The sequence below is a fragment of the Psittacula echo genome (assembly GCF_963264785.1).
Source record: "Psittacula echo genome assembly, chromosome: 6".
Lineage (NCBI taxonomy): Eukaryota > Metazoa > Chordata > Aves > Psittaciformes > Psittacidae > Psittacula > Psittacula echo.
This window is the reverse complement of record NC_137743.1, coordinates 67,065,092-67,088,021: the sequence shown is the minus strand read 5'-3', so window position 1 is coordinate 67,088,021 and position 22,930 is coordinate 67,065,092. Positions and strand designations below refer to the sequence as shown.

Genomic DNA, 22,930 nt, shown 5'->3' with positions numbered 1-22,930 from the left:
CTATGTTAACATCTACCCATGGCCCTGGTAGGACGCTGTGGGGCAAAAGTACTGCTTGCAGCAGCACCTGAGCACACGGGAGGAAAGGTGGCAATTGTAAACATCCTTAGGAAGACAATGGGTCGTGCCTGTTGTAGGTACTTACAGTCAAACCGGCTGGTGCTGTGGGAAGAGCCTGGCACAATAATTGTACAACTGAATAATTTACTGCAGAAGTCAAATACTGCATTTTTAGTTGCATAAGGGAGTATTCCAGGTTTTCCCATGTTTAAATATAACCAGTTTTATATTATTTCAGTTTTTTCTTTTTTAAAGATGGAAGAATAAAGAAGTGTCACACAGTGAGTAATATAAAAAGTGACCTAAACCAGCAGACAATAAGGAACCTCTTGAAACACCAGCATTTTACACAGGGACACAGATGCATAAAATTTACTGTCAAAATGTTTATTGCAAAATAGAAGTTTGGAACAAAATGAAGCAAAGGAAAAAGTTCACATCAAAAGGAAGTTTATGACACCAATTGAGGAAATTGAATACATTGCATGATTTCTTTCTGCTTGTTTGCTTTGGTTTTACACTGGAAAATCAAACCCACAGTGTGAATAAAACAAGACATCATATGTCAAGTGCAATAAAGAGAATAACTGACGCTGCAAGGTTTTACCACACAGAAGTGTAACATCGCATGTTCCACACAAATGATATATTCAGTTTACAGCACAAGAGTTTTGGCACAGGCGTTGCACTCAGCTTTGGTTTTTCAGAAGGGAAAATGAAGTTTTCTAACACTGTGAAAATATTTTCTATTCAAATCTCATCGGTTCACACTTGAAGTGTAAGTAGCATTGACTCTACTATTCAGTACAAAACTTCTTCGGTAGTGCAAAAGCAAGAAATGCAGTGGACTATATCTGACTTTAAAAGGCATATGAATATTCAGCACACAATATAAAATGTTTAAAGAAAGTTGTTGGTTCTACAGTTTTAGAATTAAATCTTCACACATCAGAAATCTCTGTGCAGATTTTACAGTGTACACTAAGTCAGAGTCTGGGGGAAAAGGGAAAGGTTTCTCCCCCAGGCTCCTACCAGTGCATTTTAAGGGCTGTGAAAATTACTAAATGAACTTATTTTTCTACCTGAACGTTCTACCTAGGACTGTAGTTAAAACCTCTGTCAAGGTAGAGGTCTTATTAAAAACCTGTAAAAGCTGCCTGATTACAGAAAAAGGAACTACAGTTCTAAAGACACACAGTAACACTGCTGAATACTTAACAGTGCATGCACAGTATGGATTTACTGCTACTGCTGACAGCAATATAAATCATTATTGCAAATGTTTAACGCAGAATAACCACTTTAAAACCCAGAAGGAAAGGGACTCAACATCTAACAAAACCACTGGAACAATATACAAACAACTGTGACAAGAAGCTGTGCCAGACCTCACTTCCCGGAAGCCCTTCCTATCAGGCAGCACACAACGGGCCAAGATGCAGCATATCTACACATGGTACCCTGGGACACTTGCTACTCCAAGGAATTAGTCCTGTGATTGTCAGATCTAAAGGTTTTCCTCTGTTAATTCCCCCTTCCATTTCTTCCTGAAGGACAAGAAACAGAGTTGGGAGTTGGACACCCTGTCTTGGTCCCAAGCTCACCCCCTATCTTTAAGCAAGCCAAAAGCTGATCACCATTCTTCTTTTGGGCCATTTACCCATCTAAGTCAACACTGGCATTGCACCTGTCCTGTACAGTAAAACCAAGGGGTTTGGGCCTCCTGTTCTTACTGTTCTCCTCTGTCAAATGCAGCAACATCATTTTACTGCAGATACCTCCAGGGCTTTACAGAAGGTAGAGAAAACCGTGATCTCAAAAGGCCTGGTGGGGACTAGTGAGCTGAGAGGTGTATGAAGCATGGGAAGGCTTTTGGTGGCTTTGCTCACAGCCCAGAGCAGCCACAGAAACACCTTCTGGGTTTAGCTAATGCTTTCATAAGCTGACACACTATCTAGCTGTGGACTGCTGTGGAAATCTATACAGTCTGGTGATAATACAGGTAGAAGACAGACTGGGTTGCACTGCAGAGCAAAATCAGGCACGCAAGATGAAATATTCTGACCTTCTCCAACCAACATACCTGCCCACCAGAGCTACTTTCAAAACCTTTATCTAGGGAGAAGCATATCAGAAGCAGAAACAACACAGCTTGATTCTCAGTTATGATTTTTGGCTTGTAAACTGGAAACATCTGGTATGAAAGTCATCATAGGAAAGTAAAAATGCAATTAATACCACTATTTTTTTTTTAGTAAGCCTAGCCAATATAGTAATTATAACACTGTCTTCAAGAGAACTGCATCAGAAGAGTTTGTCGTGTTATCACCTTTTCAGAGGCCTTTGCTTCTTTGAACACAGAGGTTGTTTTACAAGAGTTCAGATTTTTCCTTAATACATTATTTGTCAAAGCAAATTAAGCTATATGGGGAAAGAAAGGGGAAGGGGGAGGGAAGTCCATCTTTGTTTCATTAAAAAATACTGGAACTAAGTCAATGGCAGGAATTCCTGTGAGCATGCTCCCAAATTCTGGTATTTTGCTGAAGTAAGTTACACTCCTGGGTAAGCACAGAACCTTGAAGACAGACTTTAATCTTGCAACTGTGATAGTGATTTTGCAACCATGAAACCCTGTGTCATACTACTTAGGGACTATTTTTTACTTCAGTAAAGACTGAGGGAGTGGATTTACAAATCCATGCAAATATAAATGTGCATGAAGTGCTCTGAGATTGTCGGATGCTAAGGAAGTGGCAAATATCAGTGCTAGGGACAGATTTTTTGTTGCCTTTTCTTTTGCCTACTAAATGTGATGAACCACATTTCATTTTCAACTAAAGCTGTACAACCCTACAGTGGTAATTTATGCACAATGACATACATCTTAAGATCTAAACTGCACCTATTAGATTACACAAATCCATCAAATTTTGCTGGGTATATACAAAAATAGTATCACTGCTGTGGGTGTTAGCAGACATAGACTTACAAAAACAGTACAAAACTGCACTGGAAAAAAGCTTATTTGCTCTTATTTCCATCTCATTATTTGCCCCTTAGTCCCTTTTTCTCCCTAAAATCAGGTTGCTTTAATGGACCTAAGAAGACATCGCTACCTGTGCCAAAGGAGCAAGTTTCTCCTTGAGATACTCTGTAAACTTCTTGCATCATTTACATTACAATTCTGCCATGAGAAAAGCTTCCTGATACAAAAGGGTTAACTTAAAGCCAATGGATTTGCCACTGTTAAGAAGAAGGTGGAATGGGGAATGACATCTGACAGAAATTAAGCATCTTGGAGGGTCTAATCATGTGTGAACTGAGTCGAGAAGGCTAGCTCAAAGCACAGCACTCGCTGCCTTGCAGGTTACCGGACCAGTGCTGATGCTTAAGGATAAATCAACTCTTACAACCCAAAGAGATGTCCACTTGTCACTCTAGATAAACTCCTTTAAAGAACTTTCTCTTTTGTTGAGTGAACATGTAATGATTTCAGGCCTGCTGTTATCTAATGTATCCATTTTTCTCTAAGCTACCTACAAAAACACTCACCATAATATGTAGGTTAGAGCTGTGTAACACGCAAGCCTGTAATTAAAGAAGCCACTCAAAACCTGAAGATTTCATAAAAGAAACCCCTCCAGTAACTGAGAATGGAATTTTGATGTCTTATTTCCACTACAGCTGAACTAGTTTTTCTTTTGAAATGCTGCCCTTCTTCCTTGGGCAAATATTCTACAACAACATCTTCCTTTCTAACCTGCATCTGTGTTTGCACTGGTTTTCCCTCCCACCTTCTGCATTATCACTAAAGGAGTCATCAGGAGAAGCATACTCACTGCTCTCAACATTAAGTGCCTGGCAGGCAATTATTGCCAGCAGACTGTTACACACAGAGTTTTACAGTAAGTCATAACAGCAGTGGCAGTACTTTAAAAGTGATTTAGCTGCAAAAAACAGGTACACATTGCCTAGTAAATGTCCCTCACGTTACTGCCCTCACATGTGAGAATGTCACACAAGCCACAGTGGTAAGGCCCAAGCTGAAATGTCACTGTGGTTCATCTTCACCCTTTCGTAAGGGTAGCTCACACTCTTTAGGAGAATCAACAGAATCAAAATTTACTAACACTGATTTTTACTCTCAGGTACAAGAATAAGTCCATCAAAGTTAATGAGGCTTCCTGGATTTACATCAACATAACCGAAAATTACCTTCTAGATCACAATATCTGATAATAGATGCAGAGGTCTGATTGCAGTTCTCTTTGCTAGAGTGAATTATATACACATGCACATACAAGTGAGGAGAAAAAAGAACATTTATACAAATCACCTACTAATAGGGACTACCTGAATTCTGCTGCTATTCAGTTTTTAAACCGTGTATTTAAGTAACCCCTCGCTTCCCCCCAGCCAAGCTTCTCTCTTCCTAGAAATATATTTGTGACTTCCCACAATGCGGCCTTGAAAAAATTCTTTAAATTAGAAACACAGCAAACCCCTTCACTGCAACAGTGAGAAAGAATGGATGGTAGAGAATAGCAAATTTGGAAGTACAAGTATATTCATATGATTGACAATTAAAGGAGTAAGGGAAATGACAAAAAACACAAAAGAAAAATTTGAAGTACATTAATGGCATTAAAGGCATTGAAGTTTCCCCCAGTGTTTTCAGATCTTAAGTTTATCAAGCCACAGTTTCTGTAATCAGGCATCAAGAATTATAATCATGGTTCTTAAAATAATAATAATCTCAATTAATTTGGAAAGTTTAGTTCCAAATTTAATCAAAGCAGAAATAAGTCAGCACACTCTAAACAAAACAACATGTCTTTCTACACACAAACATGCTCAGCCTGGAAAATGTCTCACATTTTTTCTTCTTCTTTTACAGGATTTAAACAGACCAAACTGACAGGATTCTCGTTCTAAAACTTTATTGTTTTGCTTTGCTAAAACTGATTTCAGGGTTAATTCTATAACTGATTTCATTCGCTGCTATCATCTGTGTCATCAAAATAATCATCATCATCATCGTCATCTGACCAGTCGAATTCACTGAAACCCAAAGCCATGTTGATTTTCTTTCCTTTTCTCATAGAGGTGGTTTTAGAAGAATTCTTTTTGGCTTGCATGTTTATCTGCATTCCAGAATGCAGGACAGATCCTGCTTTGTTCAGAGAGAAGATATCCCCAAAGCCCGTCATCATCAAGGCCTTCAGACTTTGGTTCATGCCAGCTACCTCCCCGTTACTTGTTGATGTGATCTGACATGACATCTCTGCACTGTTTGACTCCTCTGTTTTAGATTCAAAGTAAGACTCCTCAGACATTCTTGCAGCAAGAGGTAAGAAAAACTATTTAAAGGAGGAAAGGACAGAGCAAAAGTGAAAGTTAGAACCAATTTAAAAATCGAGGGAAAAGACACCACCAGATTAGTTGGCAATCAACAGAAAGCACAAAATTAGTGAATCTAAACATGGAGATCAAGTCAGAATTCATTAAACCAGACAGCTTCATTCTGGGGTCATTGTTCTTAAACTAAAGTGCAAAATCACTGAGTTGCATGGCAAGAACCACAGGTAGCAGAGCTTTCATGACAAAAGAAGGTTCAAACTCTTTAATCCTTCATTTTGCACAGTGTAAAACAGAATGTGGCATTTCCCAGCCAGGCGGACTGGCTCCAAGGCAATGTGGTTATAACAGAAGTCAGTGAGTTGCTTAATTGAACCTTTCAGGACTGAAGAATAAATCACGTTAAGATCAGAAAACCCAAACAAGCTCCCAAAGTTTGGTGCAGAAGTAGCAGCCCTCTAAACATCAGAAGTAACAGCAGCAGTATTATTTGTGCAAAGACTGGGTTTGAGCGTATGCTCAAAAGGAGCGAAAGGGGTCACGATGCAACAGCCGCAATCAGAAACGAGCCTCTCACCAATGCAAAGGACATACAGGAACTGGCCTCCAGCCCACACCAGCACCTTGCTTCTGGAAGCTGTCCCAGGGAGGAGCAGGCAGGGGAAGAGGGGCTGTTTGGTCAGCTTATCAGCTTCTTCAGCTTGGTTGCATTTTCATTTTGTTTTAGTGATATCAACAGACATCTACCATATGGTTGTACATTATGTTAAATCTCTACTGATTTAATCTTCACAGATAACAGCATTTTCCTGACCCAGTCTGTTAGTAATAACAAATGAAATGTGTTCTCTAAATAATGATTAATGCCTCTTCCGAGTGCCTGGGCTAGTAATCTCTGTGACACGCTTGCCTGTAGTCCACAGGGAGTAAAAGCTTGGGAGTTTCATCCTAAACTATCTACTAAACCAACAGCAAAGGAGCTGTGTATGAATACCTGAACTGGCCTTTCTTTCCAAAGCTGTTTGCAAAATCACTTGTCCAAAATTCATTCCATGTATTTGTTAACCTAACCAGAAAACCGACCAAAGAGCAAATGGCAGTTCGTCACAACAGTCTACAGGGGTCACCATGGTGATGTCCTAGCCTGTAACAAGACTTCATGGCCAGGCTGACCAAAGAGTGCCCATTTCTTGGCAAAACTGCTTACATTGACAAATTGACAATCATTAAAAGGGACAAAATGTGTCTTTTGTTCCTCTCGGATTTTCCCTGCTTACGTAGGCTTTCTGTTTGCGTTGTGCTTAACAAAAGTTACTGATCATGGTTTAAGAAACAAATAAAATTAAGAAGTTGGGGAGAGGGGGTACATCCTACGGCTAAGCTTCTGTACAGGACAAACAATTGCACCATCACCAGATCAAGGCTTACACCTGGATCAAGGAAACCAAAAGCTCCTTCTGATAAAGAGAAGGAGTATTTTAAAAGCAAGACCTAGCCACATAAACGAGATGCCCAGCACACACGATTCAGTGCCAGGTAGTTCCTCCATGACTTTAGAATTTTAGTCACTTTATATCCACAGAAGAGAATCCCCTGATGACAAAAAAACCTGCAAAACAGCCTTCTGCTAAAACACATTTCTTGGTCAGTGTTTGTGCAATGCCTGGCAGTGGGTAAGCTGTGGAAGAGCCATAACTGTGGCTCATTTTGTGAGCTACAATCACCTTACTTCCTCCATATTTTGCCACCTTGTTACCTGGAGAACTTAGGAGCTCTCTGTGACAGGACCTGCCTGGTATTGCAGTGATACTACAGTTCATGATAACTATCTTGAAGAGACTTTTATAGATGGCTGGGTCCCCCAGTCTCTGTATAAGCCACTGATCTTAAATGACAACCTGTAGGTGTAGGTCACCACAGATAAATATCTGGATTTCATGCCTTGCTCACTGTCTTCCTCTAAATATCAGCTTCTGAAAGTCAGGTTCTCTTTCAAAAGAAGTCTCCCATTTCACTGCAGCTGTGGATATATTCTACTCCTCCAAAAGGCTCCAGATTCCCTTGTGCAAGATGCTCTTGGAGATCTGCACAAAGGGAATCTGCAGAGATCAGACTCAAAGGTGTCTGTTTTATAAGACAGAAGAAACAGGTTCAGAACAAGAGCAAAGAGAAACACTACTTTCACGGAAGTGTTTATAAAGATTAGTCTCATACTTCTCTCATGTTAACGTGTAAAAAGCTATGCTTTATTCTATGGGGTAGGAGCAGCCTTCCACTTACAGCCACCTACCATGCAGAGTGACAGCATGAAGCTTCTACCAGCCCTAGAGAACACTGGAGAATCAAGTGCCAGAGACAGCTTCCCTGTTCTCCTTTCACTTAGTTCAAGTTTCTCCTCCTGCATACCACTTTAATAGTATTTACTGGCCTCTGGTCTTTACTGCAGAGCAAAATTAAGATGACAGTACCAGCTAAGATACAGCAAGGCCTAGTGATGGCTAAGAACCTGGTATAAGCCTAGTGGGCACCCTGAGCTGTGTTATTGGCTATGGTTGCCCTATCTTTACTACTGTTTTTACAGCAAACGTAGCTTAAAATCGAGCAGTGCAGCTCCCTGTTGCAGTCCTCATACTGCTGAGCAGACATACCCTGAACCAAGGGATGGAGGGAGACACCTGACTTCATGGATTGCAGCTTGCAAACAGAATGCTCAACATTTCGCAAATGGTTTACAGCTATGAATTTAAAACATAGCTGTGTTTGTAACCAGTGCCTTCTAGAACTTTATTTGCTATGAAAAGAAACCCCAACCCTGCTTGAACAAGCAGATTTTTGCTGCTATGCCAATTTTTTTCCAACAAAAGGGCTTTTTAAAAGCTGTTCCATGTAACAGTTCGATAAAGATCTATGGAAAAAAACAAACCTGTATTTCTCTATTAGAAGAAATTGCATTTAAATGCAATAGGAGAGTTGGGTTAATGTTATGCAGAAAGATAGCTCATGCTTAGCACAACAGGCCGCAGCACAGTGCTTTATTCTTTCAGCAATGCCAGCTCTAAGTGAAAAGTAGAAGTCATAAGCAAGTACAGCATAAAAAACCCTAGGACCTTGCCCGTGGAAAGATTTGCTCATTAAGGCTGTGTCTCATGCTGTGCTCAGGATAGATGATGGCCCACAGCTCAGTTACTGGAAGTTTGCAAGCGTTAAAGCAGGCATATAGATATCTACTGAGAACATACAGTATCTGTGCATAGGAAAACATTCATTCTTCATGATTTCATTACTGCATGTTCACAGCTGGAACACGAATGCAACTTCATTCAAACAACAGCAATAAGCTATGCCTTAAAAACAAGTTGTATATAGATGGGTCTGGCTGGAATCAAGGCTGTAAGTAGGATAAAATTGTGCGTAGGAAAAATCATATGCTGCTGCAATCTCAATTTGGTAGTTGTTTTGGCTAGTGCTTTAAAAACAAGTATGTAATGCGGTATTTTTCTTAACAACAATTCTGTTGTAACATGACTAGCCATGCACCAACCCTGTGGTCCTCCCTCTGCCAGTCAGTATTTAAGAGCATCACACTTCATAAAGAAATTCAAGATCATCCAAGAAAGGTTTTTGTTCCAATTTATTATTAGAAACGTGGCAATCCTAACAGCTAGTAACTGGCCAGTACAAGTTATGAACAAAGCCCTAAATTAACACTTCAAATTTTGACCCCCTCCTTCCCAGAATGAAAACTTACTTCTTCTAGAAGAAAAAGGACAGAATTTAAAAAATTGACATAGGTCTCTCAAACCTTCTTCTTGAGAAAAAAAATGATTCTTACATTTAAGAACAAATCCTGCATCCATTAAAGTCAACAACTTTCTAGTTGAAAAATGAATTTACTGAGTGCAATCAACTTTTAAAGCTGAGAACTGTAATTAAATCAATGGGAAACTACTTAAGTGCCCATGGCACCATATGAACTATCAGCAATATCTGATATCTGATGGATTAGCCAAATTTTTTAAAAACAGTAGAGTTATTTGCAGTGATGTAATAAAATAGACTTTAACTGGCCCAAAGGAACAACTAAAGATAACAGGGGCACTATTTCTTGGTGTGTCTTTAGACACACACAGATGCATGTATACATAGACAAAGCTCCACTTTCTGAAGTAAGATAAAAGGTTGAATTATCGTCTACTTACAGGAGTATTGGACTGTTCAGTTAACTTCTGCTCCCACATCCTCAAACGCCGCTCCCGTTCCTTTAGTTCCTGCTCCTTAAAGCTCAGATCACGCTCCAGTTTCTTTAGTCTCTCTAAGGTTGCCTCAATTTCACATCTGCACGGAGACAATTTGTTATGTCTTGTCTTTTCCTGGCACATATAAATTGTTCATAATTTCTACTTGAATGTTAATTAAATGTGAAAGGCTGAAAAGTACAACACTAACTCAAGCAGTTCATTTAATTACCAAATGCAAAGCCTTTCAGAGCTTTAAGAACAACTGGAAATGTTTATACTTGAGAATAACCATAATACCTTCAGTTGAAGAAAAATATCATTTAAAAGAGTAAAATGCCACAGCATAACAATACTTTAGAATGTCATCTTTTCCCTCAACATCATGAAACACAACCTTAACCACAAAGAAATTGCACTAAGAACTGGTAACAGGGCCATGATTAGCAACACAATATGGGCAGTCTAAGAAGCCCATTTGCTTGAGTCTGTAACTTGGCTGTAAATATTATTTGGACTTATACTCAAAATACACAGAAGCACCACTGGGGTCTTTTTCACACTCACATTCCCATTTCTCTAGGTGAAGATACAAGAGCAAGAATTTACACCATGATATGATCCAACCCTGCAAATAGTTACAAACATAAGCTTCTTGAGTAGGAACAGTTAATAAAAGGATTTGGTTTACTTTTCTCTGCTTCTCACCATACACACAAAGGTGCAAAAAATAAGAAAGGCAGGAAGCAAAGGAAGTACTCTAAGAAGCTTCAGATACTGTCTTTATTTGGTTACACTACATGTAGTTTCTGTTGACTTTAGGTACGCATTTCTTTTAAACATGAACTGAACTGCTCTTGGAAAAAAGTTTAACAAGTTTTGCACTAAAAACGCATGGGTGTATACTACAATATACAGAAAAAATAATTCTGTCACTAAATTGAGCTACACTTTTATGCTTGTGGGATAACTAAAAAAAACCCACCCCAAACCAACTCCGATTTGTATCATAAGTTGTGTTTGCATTTAACAAACTATCTCTATGACCATCTGGGAGATCATGTACTGCCTGCTACCTGCGTCCTGAATATTACTTTAACTGTTTCCTGTTCACATTGCAGGAACAGGTCAATCACAGCATTTTGTTTTCCACCTAAGAGCGAGCAAGCTCCTAAGGGGCAAATATCCTGAAGAAAGCTCTGGAGATAGCTACTGAGACTCTGCAATACCAAATCTTCTGCTCAAACTTTCACCGTGTTTTCCCTTTATAAACACACTGCAAACAAAATCTGCTCCTTCTGATGTTTTAAAAAGAAAATAAAAGGGCTTTAGGTGGTGGTGGGGAGAAAGATTTCTTCCTGTAAAACTCCAGTCCTCGTTCCTAGCATGGAATGATTAAGCTCTTCTCCAGTATCAACTTAAAGAAGTTCAGGCTCTCAATGTGGGAAATGCATGTCCAAATAGCCTATTTAAGTAAATGAAATAATTTAAATATTCCAAATCTTATAGATTCCTTATTTTAATGAGACATCTCTGTCAGAGAGTAATGCTTACAAAGTACAGCGAAAGGATTCAGAGCTGGAATAACTAGCGAACTCTACTGCAAACTCCTACCACCACGCTTAATTCTACTGCAAAAATCAGCCACCTGGGGCAAGAGCATTTATCACACTTAAATCCTGCTGAGTGAGCTGTTCGATGTGGTGGTCAGAACAAATGCCTCTCACAATTATTATGCTTCAGATTTCAAGCAAAATTCTTTCTCGTATTTAGGCATGCAAAGGTCAAGGCTGATCTCTGTGCTGGGTGGAAAGTGGTCACGCATCCTAATAAGGAGACAATAGAGGAAGAAACTGGTCGGAAGGTCAGAAAGTGACTCCAAACATTCATTTTGCTACCATAAACCCCTTCTGACAGGTGCAACATATAATACACAATCTACTGTGGGAACTACAGAGCAATCTGAAGATGGTTACAAGTGCTGCTTTTCTTAGCTTGTCTCTCAACATCACTGCTACTTATATGCAACTCTATAATTTTTAAAATACGTAAATTTAAGTTCTCTTTTAAATAACATTCTGCACTAGGAAGGTCTTGGTAAGGACTTTCTGTATGTCAAAAGTCAGTTCTGTGCTGTAATTACCTCTCTTCATTAGACACAAACTTCTCATAATAAAAGGTCAGTCTGTGAAAACAGTTGCATTCTGAAAAATAATTCCACTGTATAATAAAACTGTGTAATTAAAGAGAAAGCTACCGTACATTGCCTAGTTAATGAGTCTTACCTCATAAATGAGGCAGCTTGAAACATTATACATGGTAGGGCACGTGGATTTGTTTGCTTCTGTAGTTCTGCAGTCTGAGCTTACTGGCTTTTCTAGAATAATCTCATTCTGTGACATTGAAGAACGTATACTGTATTATTAGAAACTATAATGATAAACAGTCACAGATAAACAAATGCCAGTCATTGTTTTTAATATGGCTAATAATCAGAATTGGTACTGATACACTAATAAAAGTATCACTAATACACCATTTTAATCATTAGAACAGCCGCTCGGGGGGAAGAGGAAGGAAGGAGAAATGCAGTCAGTATATAAGACTAAATGCAGACAAATGTGATCTCTCACTGAATTGGAACATCATTACTTCAATAGTAATTTTTTTCCTACTGTAATAAAAGTGACTTGAGAAAGAGCTCCAAAAAAGTCACAGACTATGAACTCAAACATGAGGCAGACCCGTGCAACTCAGCTGTCAGACAGCACCCCAACTCGATTAAATAATAAGAACATGAAGGGTAGAACAGTTTGGAAGACACTGAATTATTTTAAGGAAATGACAGAACAGGCAAGTTAAAACGTATTATTTATATAAACATGAAGACCTGTAAATGTTGCAAATAAGACCATGCTGAAGATAGGTTGAAATGTCATTTATCACCTCTGTCTGTCTTGTATAGACTCAGCCCACTCTCAGTTTTCACGCCAGCCAGAGACATTGAAGACTCTGGTTACTTGCTACTAGAGATGCATTTTTTGCAAGTCTCTATAAGAAACGAACCTCACCTTGCCTCTTTTTAAGAGTGGGGAAAAAATGTAACCCTGGCTCATGTGAGCTTTGATTTGCTTTGATAAGTGCAGTATCCCTGTGAAAGTGCAGGATCTATATCACTAATTTGGAGGTCCCTCAAGGGAACAAGTGTAACCTTTGTTTTTTCCAAGCCCACCCTTCTCCAGGGCGATAGCCAGGCTTCATTAAAATTCCCTATTTCTTCTGAACACATCTCATTCTTTCCCTATTGCTGGTTTAACTATCTCTTTGCAAATGACTATGGGATAAAATACATGTAAAAAATAAAGCAATAAGTAAAACCAAAGACTTTTCAATGCAGAAGTTAAACCACATTAAACTTCTATGCAGCTGTTATCAGAAATTGTCTTAGTCTGTCTTAGTTAATCTCTTGGGATCACTTTATGCAGTGGAAGTCTTCCACCCACTTTCACTTGCATGGTTTTTTGCATACTTTCTGTTAATCTGGTTTACCCTTCATGAGTGCCCCATACAGATGTGGCTTTCGCATCAGGGATGGCAGCCCATACCAGAATTCAGGCAAGAGAGCTTGCCTCTCACCCAGCTTGTAAGCAAGTCCCCACGTGACCATGCTCTTTCTGCACTTTGTGTTTTCATTTTGACTTAATTCAGAAACCATCTTTGCTTTCAGGCAAATCATGCCCCATCATGAATTTGTATTTTCTCTCTCATATTTCCTTGTCTGCATGTTATTTGTTCTTCCAAAACCAAAAAGCCAAATTTACCTTTAACACAAGCCTGCACGGTAACAAGTTTTTCAGTGACTTGATAGTGCCAAAGAACTTTTTGTTTCTACATGGCTTTTCGTTAACGCCTTGTTATCCATTCCTCATCTGAGCAATGCAAGTAGATCAAAATGAAATATGCCACAAATCCTCAGGCTACCCCTGTCACTGTCTAAGAAATGAATGAATTTTGTAAAACAGAAGTTTAATGTTACCAAATGTCACTTAGCACAGCTTTTATTGTGCTATATTGGCAAGACTTAAGAAGGCATTTGTTTTTCCTAAAGCAGTTTGAGTACTCCCAAGTGACAAGCGATAGGACAAGAGGAAATGGGCTCAAGCTGTGCCAGAGAAGTTTTAGATTGGATATTTGGAAAAATTTCTTCACTGAAAGGGTAGTCAGGCATTGCCACAGACTGCCCAGGGCAGTGGTGCAATCACTGTCCCTGGAAGCGTTCAAAAACTGTGTAGATGAGGCCCTCAGTGACATGGTTTAGTTGTGGACTTGCAGTCCTGGGGTAATGGTTGGACTTCATGATTTTAAAGGTCTTTTCCAACCTAAAAGATTCTGTGACTTTGCTCATCTTTTAAATAAATATTTTTACTATACACGGGTGTATAAGAAACCCCTCACTGGGGGATATTTTTCTTCCAATCCTCCTTGTACTCTGCCTGCTGCCAAAATTACAATACGACATCCAGAGTCTACATCAATAACGCTGGCCACGAAATCTGTTTTTATACTTTAAATACCCGACATTTATCCCAAGCCTTAGAATGCGGGCCTGGGGGGGCAAAAGGCCACAGTGATAACACTGTAAAAGCAACACCGCGGATAAATTCCTTGTAAACACTTGAGAGCTGGGGAGCGGCAAGAGGGGGGCACTGACCACAGTGGAACCTCGCAGCGCCGGCCGCAGGGCAGCGGCGCCGAGCAGGGGGCAGCCCCGGCCCCAGCGGAGGGGAGAGCATGTGGGCGCCGTGGCCAGCAGGTGGCGCGCCGCTGCCGCCGCCGGGCCCGGGGCCGCGGGGCTGCAGCCGGCGCGCTGCTGAGTCAGGGCAGGAGCGGCCCTGGTCCCGGCTATTTATAGTCCCTCCATGTGACCTAGAGCCGCTCACTTTTTCCACTGGCCCGGTTAAAACTACACGTTTCGCTTTTCTAGGGAAGCCTGGGGAGGAAATGCGGGATGCTGGCTTTGAGACGAGCCCCACTTCCACGGGCTCTTCCCTGCCCTCCTGCGCTGGGGTTCTTCATTCCTGCGCTGAGTGCAGGCAGGGAACCGTCCCATATTTCTGCTCCCAGCTTACCTGGAGCAGGGCCAGCGCTGCTTAATATAGACTGAGCACTGGTAAAAATCTTCTGCCTATGCAGAGCTGTTGTCAATTTTCTTTTCCAAACAGAAGGATGCAGTGTGAAGCAGCAAGCTTCCCAACTGACACACAGGCTTTGAGGACAGGGTTTTAAAGTTCTGGCACGTACCAAAACCAGGCTGAAACTTTTACTGTAAACCAGTGCCACGTAACAGCATTTTCTCAAGCCTGCTCTCCATTTATAATCACTAACGAAAAAAAATTACCATAGCAGTAGGTGCAATCATATTGCTCAAGCAATGCTGGTGTACTACGCAAAACCAGGGCTGGCTTGGGCATGTGCTGAACGCGTGAACCCAAAGTCAGTGCAAAAGAGAGGATGCACAAAATGGCAGAACACATAAAAGTGAAGACAAACGGAGGCTTGATTGGAAAATTTATCTTTTTATGCCCTTTATTTTTATTTTGTTGGGTTTTTTAACATATGCCTACACACTTTCTATGAAACTTGCATCAAACATACTTATACCTGAGCTGTTTTGCCCTCACACTGCTCACTGAAAACATGTAATTGGCTTTAAGATGTGAATCACAAAACCATAAATATCATGATACCCAAACCAGTGTAATAATAAATACAGGGTACAGCTAAGTGTATTGGCTCCTAATACAAGTTTCACAGCATTCTGAGCATTCCTGAAAAACAAGGTAAGTTACGTTCTAAAAATACCTCAAGCACAGATATTTTCTACCAATACATCATCAGAGTCTGATGTCTTTCTGAAAAGAATATGGACTCACACTATTTAAAAGGAAAACCACGTCATTTCATCTCGGGAAGAAGGAAACTTACCTCCACTCTGCCTTGTTATGCAGGAATGAGTTACACTGGTCTGGAAGGTTACTGTCATTTGACATAGATTCCAGGATTGAAATGATCTGCTTGAATGATGGCCTTTTCTGAAGACAAAAAACAAACCCACAGCATTTGTATTCATACACTAGTACTGTGCAAAATTATTTGCAGGAATTTTTCAATTAACAGACTAGCAGTAACAGAAACTGGGATGCTGCTTTCTGAGCATCACATCCTGCAAGAGGACTCTAAAAAATCTGTAAACTGTCTTTCTTTTTGCTCTTCCCATTGAAGAAAAGGTTCGTTTGGTAAGAGTTACTTAAACTAGCAGGACTCAAGCCTTAGCTCACTCTCCCATATCTACCATTAAAACTTTTGGTATTCCATAAGAGAATTAAACAACATCAGTACAAAAATAACCATCAAGATTCCTGATTCTGAAGTTTTCCTCAAGCTAAGAAGGAAAATACTGCCAAAAAGAGAAGGCTGGACCCATTAGCAACTGGTAATTAGACAGATGTCCTTTTACAGGTAGTAACCCACACTCTTTAATATGGGAACAAGTATTTAGCTGCCCATCAAAAACGGGTTTCTGGCCACGGTTCTCCTCTCACAGATGACAACAGACTTTCCAGAAAACATCTCACTTGGCCACCTCAGGAGCAGACAGGGAAGAAGTGAAGGTTGAGGTCAGATGAGGATGTCTTGCCTGACAGCTGAGCTCATGTCAGCAGTGCCTGTGCTCTTCTGTCCTGGGCTCACTGACTTAACTGATGGATGCTCTCCATCCAGCACCCACTGTGCTCACTGGTCAGTGGTTAAAACTTCTCTGTATTTTCTACTTTGCCCTTAGTCCCAAATGGAAGCTATGAAATAGGATAATGAGTGAAAACTGAAAAAGCCCCAGTTAAACGTGTTTCTTGAAAGAGCACTGACTCTTTTAGTCTGTTTGACAGACCTCAGACAAGGTTGAGACAAAAGGTTGAAACAAAATGCAGATACTTAATAAGGGGATGATGCACATTCTCTCTCTATCCCGCCAGTAATTATACCATTTCTGCTAAAATTACAGATGCCGCAATTAAAACGTGCATTTTAATTTGGAAGCACAAAAACAATTAGGAACAATGCTGAGGTGTCTCTCCCTGGAAGATCCAAGTGATTTCCACATTATAAAAGAAAGACAATTTCTTTATTTAAAATGTCAAACAGCGTGAAAATGTGTCAAATGCGTAACAAAAAAAAAGACAAGCTCTCTTATACTGTAATGCTGCACTGCTCGGCTGTAACTGGCGGCTTTGTCTGTCATTTTTGGTCCATCTCCATGACTTGAGGCAACAGGCAGCTGGATAAGCTATGCAGATTTTCTTCACACAGACAGCACTTGCCCCAGCCACCATGTGCTTATGCAATTTGGCCCACAGCCCAGTGTCCATGGACTGGCAACCTGGGTGCGCCAAGCAGCAGGTGCCTATTCAGCAGCACTTTCCTTGAACTTGTTGATACAGTCCCAATGTGGAAACCTACATTTACGGGGGAGCTGAGGGAGGCAGAAGTCTTCCCCCTACATGCATGATGCCACCAGACCTGCTATGGCTGAGAAACTACGTTCTGAAAGAGCACCAACCTCCGTGGTCAGGGACTGTGCCACGCCAGGGGTACAGACCTCAAAATCCATCCCTGGCACCAACCAGGACAGAAAAATCTGGTGCAGTTTAGGGGCAGGAGAACCTTCCAACAGCCCTTCTGGTTGCTACAGCTGCATCTCCTGTAACCACTCCAGTGGGTGCAAACTGTTGAGGGGATTTCAAGACCATCCCAGATGATGAGGAGGGTGCCAGACAAGAGATAGTGGTTCCCCACCAATACACTGGGGTACAGCTACTGCTAGGTACTCTCCAACAGGCTGGCAGGTGTGTAATGTGCCTGTAATAAAGTAATTCGAATTTCAGAAAGAGATTAAGGGCAAACATTCCTATGCTGCATTAATGACAATGTTTTATGGCTTATTTAGGATTCTTTTATAAAACACTTCCATAAGTTTTGCTTGATTCTTCTTTCTTGTGGGTATACTGGAAAGGATAGGGCAGGGCCAATGCTAAGTGACACAGTCAACACTACTGAGCCTTGTCTGGAACTGGAGTGGAGACAATGACAGAAACCAGGGTTTTACTAAGCGCAGGTGAAAGCACCGACTGACCTGGGAGACTCAGCAACACAAACTCTTTGGGTCCTACACTACAGGCAAGGAACTGTTGAGTTGCACAACTCGAGCTGGAACAAAGCAGTCACGCTGTACTGACAAAGCCTGTACATCTCTGGCTGTGCAATTTCTCTGAACAGCCACCAGCTACCCTGCCAGCTTTGTAGCTGCCAGATTTACAGGTACCAGCTTTCCCTGGAGGCAAAGCTGACAGGAAGACACAAGCCTGCTCTGCCACGTGGGTTTTGTTGGTTTCTTGCCCCTAGGCAAGGACAATTTCAGATTTAATAAATGCGCGCTAAGTGCAGTTTGACAGCTTGGTTAAAACTGGCAAGAAGTAACTGCTGCAACTGGGAGCCCGAGCTGAGGAGCTTCTTTTGACAAAAGTCTTTATTTTTGGAGGGTGAGTGCCTAGCGCTTTCTAGAAAGTCAGCCACCTCAAGGCAGTCCTTATGAGAGATGCTTAAAATATCAAGGCATGAGTCGCCTTTGGAAACTGTTTCCCTTTATATCTGTGATGTCTCATACAAAAATCTTTAAAATATATGTCCCTCTAGAAATAATTCTGGCTAATGTTTTCAGCTGTTTCTTCCACTCTGCACAAAACCAGGATATTTAATCCATATGGCTTTGCTTCCTTGCTGCCTCCTTGCTTCCAGGTTTCTGACTTTCATTAAAAGATTCAGTAATTTATAAACATTTTTGATGTTAAAGTGGGGATAAACTGAGTGAACAGACGAAATGAGAAAGAATCACTCACCTGTGTTTCAAAGGCAAGTATCCCCAGCAAACAAAAGGCACCAGTGATGAGTGACCCTGTTTGCACAATTATCTAGTATCCAAGCAAAAGCAGCTTGTTTGGTAGCGATTTTAACATGTGGAAGTAGTTATTTAAGACACTTAGTTACCACAGAGATTGCTCTTTCATAATTACTGACTTAAAACATTTTAGTAAAATGCTTTGAACACACTAGGTACTGTTTCTTTCAACTAGCAGAGTTTAAACTGCATAAAGACTACTATTACAAATACCATGCTGAGCAATGCACCATGGACACTTTTTGCTGCATATGAAGAAATTCTTAAGAATTCAAAGCAAAGTAAATAACTCTGTCCATTCCCATAAGCAAGTTACAGTGTAAGCAGTGCTGCTCTGCAGCAGCTCTTAAAGTGCATTCCTTAGCCCTACAGTAAACGCACATCCCTCTTTTCTCAGGGATAATCCACTAAAGATAATTCATGCTTTCTGTGGGCTAAAAGTGTGCACCTTAGCGATTGCTTTAGAGCAGCTGAGATCCTTGAGCTCACCCCTGCTTGACCTTCAGTAACTTATTCATGCATCAACTATCTGATTTGCTAAAGCTAATCCTGGCAAAAAGGAAACACTGCACAGAGCAGTATTTTAGAGGAGTGTGCTCCATCTTTTGGCTCATGCAGGCCACACAGCCTTTATCAAGGCATTCTGAGAGCTGCAAGTAGCAATCCTTTCCCAACGCATGACACAATAAGTCAGTCACATGCCTAAACTGTGATCAGAGATTACTCCATTTCAGTCATGTGAATAAAGCATTTATAATTGCTTAACAGAAGAGAAGCTGCATGAAAAAGTAGCAAAGAGCAGACTGTCAGGAAAACCTGCATAACATGAGATTCACTCTCTGCACACATCAGAGACTCCTTTGGGAACAGTGCTCCCAGGAACCAGCCTGCACCCAGGTGAATTATTCAGGCAGATAGAATTCAGCCTGCTGGTTGGGCATCCTTCTTCCACAAAACACAGATCCCTCCCTCTCCCTGAAAAACAGCAACAGCCTTCTGGACATGTATATATGTGGCTAGAGCAAGGCAGAGGGCAAGCAGATCTAGTATGTGCTGCAATTACAGAAAAGAAGCTCAAATAATTCTTACTCTGCGCTATTTGTTAGTGATGCTGATGCTTGGGAGTACTTACTAAAAATACATAGTTGCCACTGGAAAGTGCTTTTCAGTAATTACTGGCCTAGAACTTACACAGCCTATTTGTATATTCAAAGACCCAAGGCATTTTTCTTCTCTCCCTTTTGAGGGGAGATTAAAGATGGAGATAATAAGAGAAGGGCATTTAAATGGGTCTTCACATAGAAAACACATGTTGAAAACCCAGGGAGGCTGTGAATGCTCCATCCCTGGCGGTGTTCAAGGCCAGGTTGGATAAGGACTTGGGTGGCATGGTTTAGTGTGAGGTGTCCCTGACCATGGCAGGGAGGTTGGAACTTGATGATCTTAAGGTCCTTTCCAACCCTAACTATTCTATGATTCTATGATGGATCTCAGCCTTCTATATCCATTCTGTAGGAAAGCAACACCTCACTTAAAAACAAAGAAATTTAAAAGAAAGAGACAAAGAGGGGAAATCTCCTTTCCCAGGTTATTCTTCTATGGCTACTCTCTGGTGATAACAAGTTCTAGCTTTAGAGCATCTAAGGGCTATAATCTGTCTTGGGGTAAGTCGTGGTCTCTCTGAAGTAGTAGCTAACTTTCTCCTGAGTTTAAAGGAATGAAGCTCTTCCTGGTGCCCTGACTTGAGAAAAAAAGCATAATTTTCTTTCCTTAACTATCCTTCGCTCTCTCAAATACCTTCATAGGCAAAAGAAATAGATGCTAATCCTTGTTAATACAGCTAGGATGCCCACAGGCTCTTTACAGACATTTTTATATACACCAGGATGGAAGCAGAGTCCATTTAAAGAAGGTAACTCCCATAATCTACAAAAGCTTCTACTAAATACTCTCTTTAATTTCCCTTTCAGTTTATTCTTGCAGGGGCAGATGAATAGTGACAGTGGTTTGGCTCTTTAACTTGTATTTTTACTGTGTTTTCACAGTTAACCAGTATATTACAGTACTTCTATCATTATATTATTACAGTATAATCATTATAAAGCATATCATTCAAACGGAAAAGATTAGGAAAGGTTTAATGTTAATTTAGACTGCTGTTCCTACCCACATTTTATGGATTAATTTTACATGTTTTCAAGACAAGGAAGGCGTCAAAATTGGACCTTGAAATATGTGATGCTCACATACATCCAAGAAAGACTATTGAAAGAAAATAGAAAAGAACAATTTTTCCTTTGCTCCAACATGAGTACATCCTTGCTATCTCACCTGTTTACTGTCATTGTCTTTAGTTGTCAGGTAAGTTAATAGTAGCACAGTTAACTCTTGATTAAAAGAGAGAGAGACACTTACGTACAAATATGTAAGCCCATTTTAAAAAAAAAGACAGTCTCAACTATCTTTGTGAAGAAATGCGTCTACCAGCGTGCATCAGTGGTCAGTCAGCGTTGTCCCCCAAGGAAACACTAACACACTTACCAAAACAAGGAGGGGGGTGGGAGTGGTGGTAGTATGAAAATCAAACACACATTAAATTACCTTTGAATCAGCATCCCAACATTGGTGCATCAGTTCTGCAAAACTTCTGGGACAACTGCTTGGAATGGTTAATCTCTAATGGAAAGAGAATGTACCAGTTATTGGAAGCATTTCACTTTAAGCTGCTACTAAAAGATTTCCTGTAAGAGCAATGGAATTAGAAGTAGCAAAACACTCTTTTTTAACACAATATAAGAACTGAGGATTAAAATATTTAAAAAAACCCAAACTACTAACACTACCAAGATACACAGTTGACCTATGAGGAAGGAATGGAACAAATGCACAAATGTTGTTCCTTAAGAAAGCTTGGAGACAAGGAAGTAAAAACGAGGCAAACAGCTTTTAATACTAAAACGTAATAGCTTGTGCAGGTCACTGCAGGCTATTCAAAAATGCTTGTCAAGATAGGTATAATGCATAGCCTGCATTAATTCCTTTCTCCCACACAGATGATCCAGCTGTACAATACTATAATCACTTCTGATATAACAAATGGCTGAAATATATATTAAAATAAGGGAGTTACGAAGAGTTAAGTAAAGCTCTACATGATACAAGAGACTTCATGAGCCTGTGGTCAGAAGGATTAATGAGGACATGCAGATCCCAGAAAGCACTCAGAGAGCACAGTGAACTCATATAAATACTTCATAATGACTGAAGAAAAGGAGTTGCTGGTTACAGCCAGAACCACTGACTACAGAGAATTAGCTTGAAGTTTGTTTGGTTCGTTTTTAAACCATGAAAAGATTCCCTCAGCTGGTCTTAGATGACTTTTAGTTTAAAGGCTCTGCCTCCAGACTGGAAAGCCTAAAAACAAATCTTTTCCCATACACACACACACTTGGATACTGAAGCCTCTGCAGTTGATTTAAATGTGCATCCCAACAACACTACACATATAAGGAGATGCCTCTGCTCTCGCTAAGGCAGTTAAATGACTTCAGATGTTCATACTAAATTAAAAAATTATGTTGATGAGAAACAGTTCCTCAGTAAAAGCGAGGCCAAATGTAAGAGGGGTCAAGCTGGAAAAAAGGCTTCTTGTCCTGTAACAGGTGAGAACCAGGTATTACACTCATGTTCAGACCAGCCTGCCAGGAAGATCCTTTGATCTGTCATACTGCTGCCATTTCAGAAGCAATGCAGAGTAAGTTGTGGCAAACTTTACCATTATATTATTGCAACTTGACCTGCAAAGCCTTACAAGCCACAGCAGCCAAAGTAAGAGTTAACAAATTCTGCTCCACAAGCATTTGAACACCATGAAAACATGAGATATAGAGCCAGGACACTGCAGGAGTATGATTATTACAATAATCTAATACCTTAAGGTGCAAAGCTTTATGTGCAAGAAATACACAGAAATTTGTGCAATGCATAAACAAATTGTACTGGTGCTTGATCTCTGGTTAAGTCATTGGCCTAAAAATACACAGGGTAGTCTTGCTACAGTATTTGTTTGTAACCCTCACTGTTCCAGGAGGTGGAAAACCAGTTGCAGTCACCATTTATGTGCATCTCACTTGTGTAGAATGTTATCTGTCATGTAATATAGAGGTAGCAGGTTCCAAAAGTGTCATCTTATAATAAAGATGACGTTTCTCAGTAGTAATTTATTAGGAGATCACGCCTAGCATAATCTGAACTCTCATGTTTCTTT

General features: G+C 40.4%; 1 protein-coding gene across 1 annotated transcript in view; it reads right to left on the bottom strand.

The window, feature by feature from the left end:
• Window positions 1-1,125: 1,125 nt before the first annotated feature.
• MAP3K20 (mitogen-activated protein kinase kinase kinase 20) overlaps window positions 1,126-22,930 on the bottom strand; it is a 66,915-nt gene continuing 45,110 nt past the window's right edge. The window contains exons 9-12 of the mRNA XM_080620914.1: window positions 21,265-21,339; window positions 15,639-15,745; window positions 9,618-9,753; window positions 1,126-5,420 (exon numbers count right to left, since the gene is read on the bottom strand). Coding sequence (XP_080477040.1) covers window positions 5,052-5,420; window positions 9,618-9,753; window positions 15,639-15,745; window positions 21,265-21,339 — 687 coding nt within the window. The 3' untranslated portion in view covers window positions 1,126-5,051. The remainder of the gene's footprint in view (window positions 5,421-9,617; window positions 9,754-15,638; window positions 15,746-21,264; window positions 21,340-22,930) is intronic.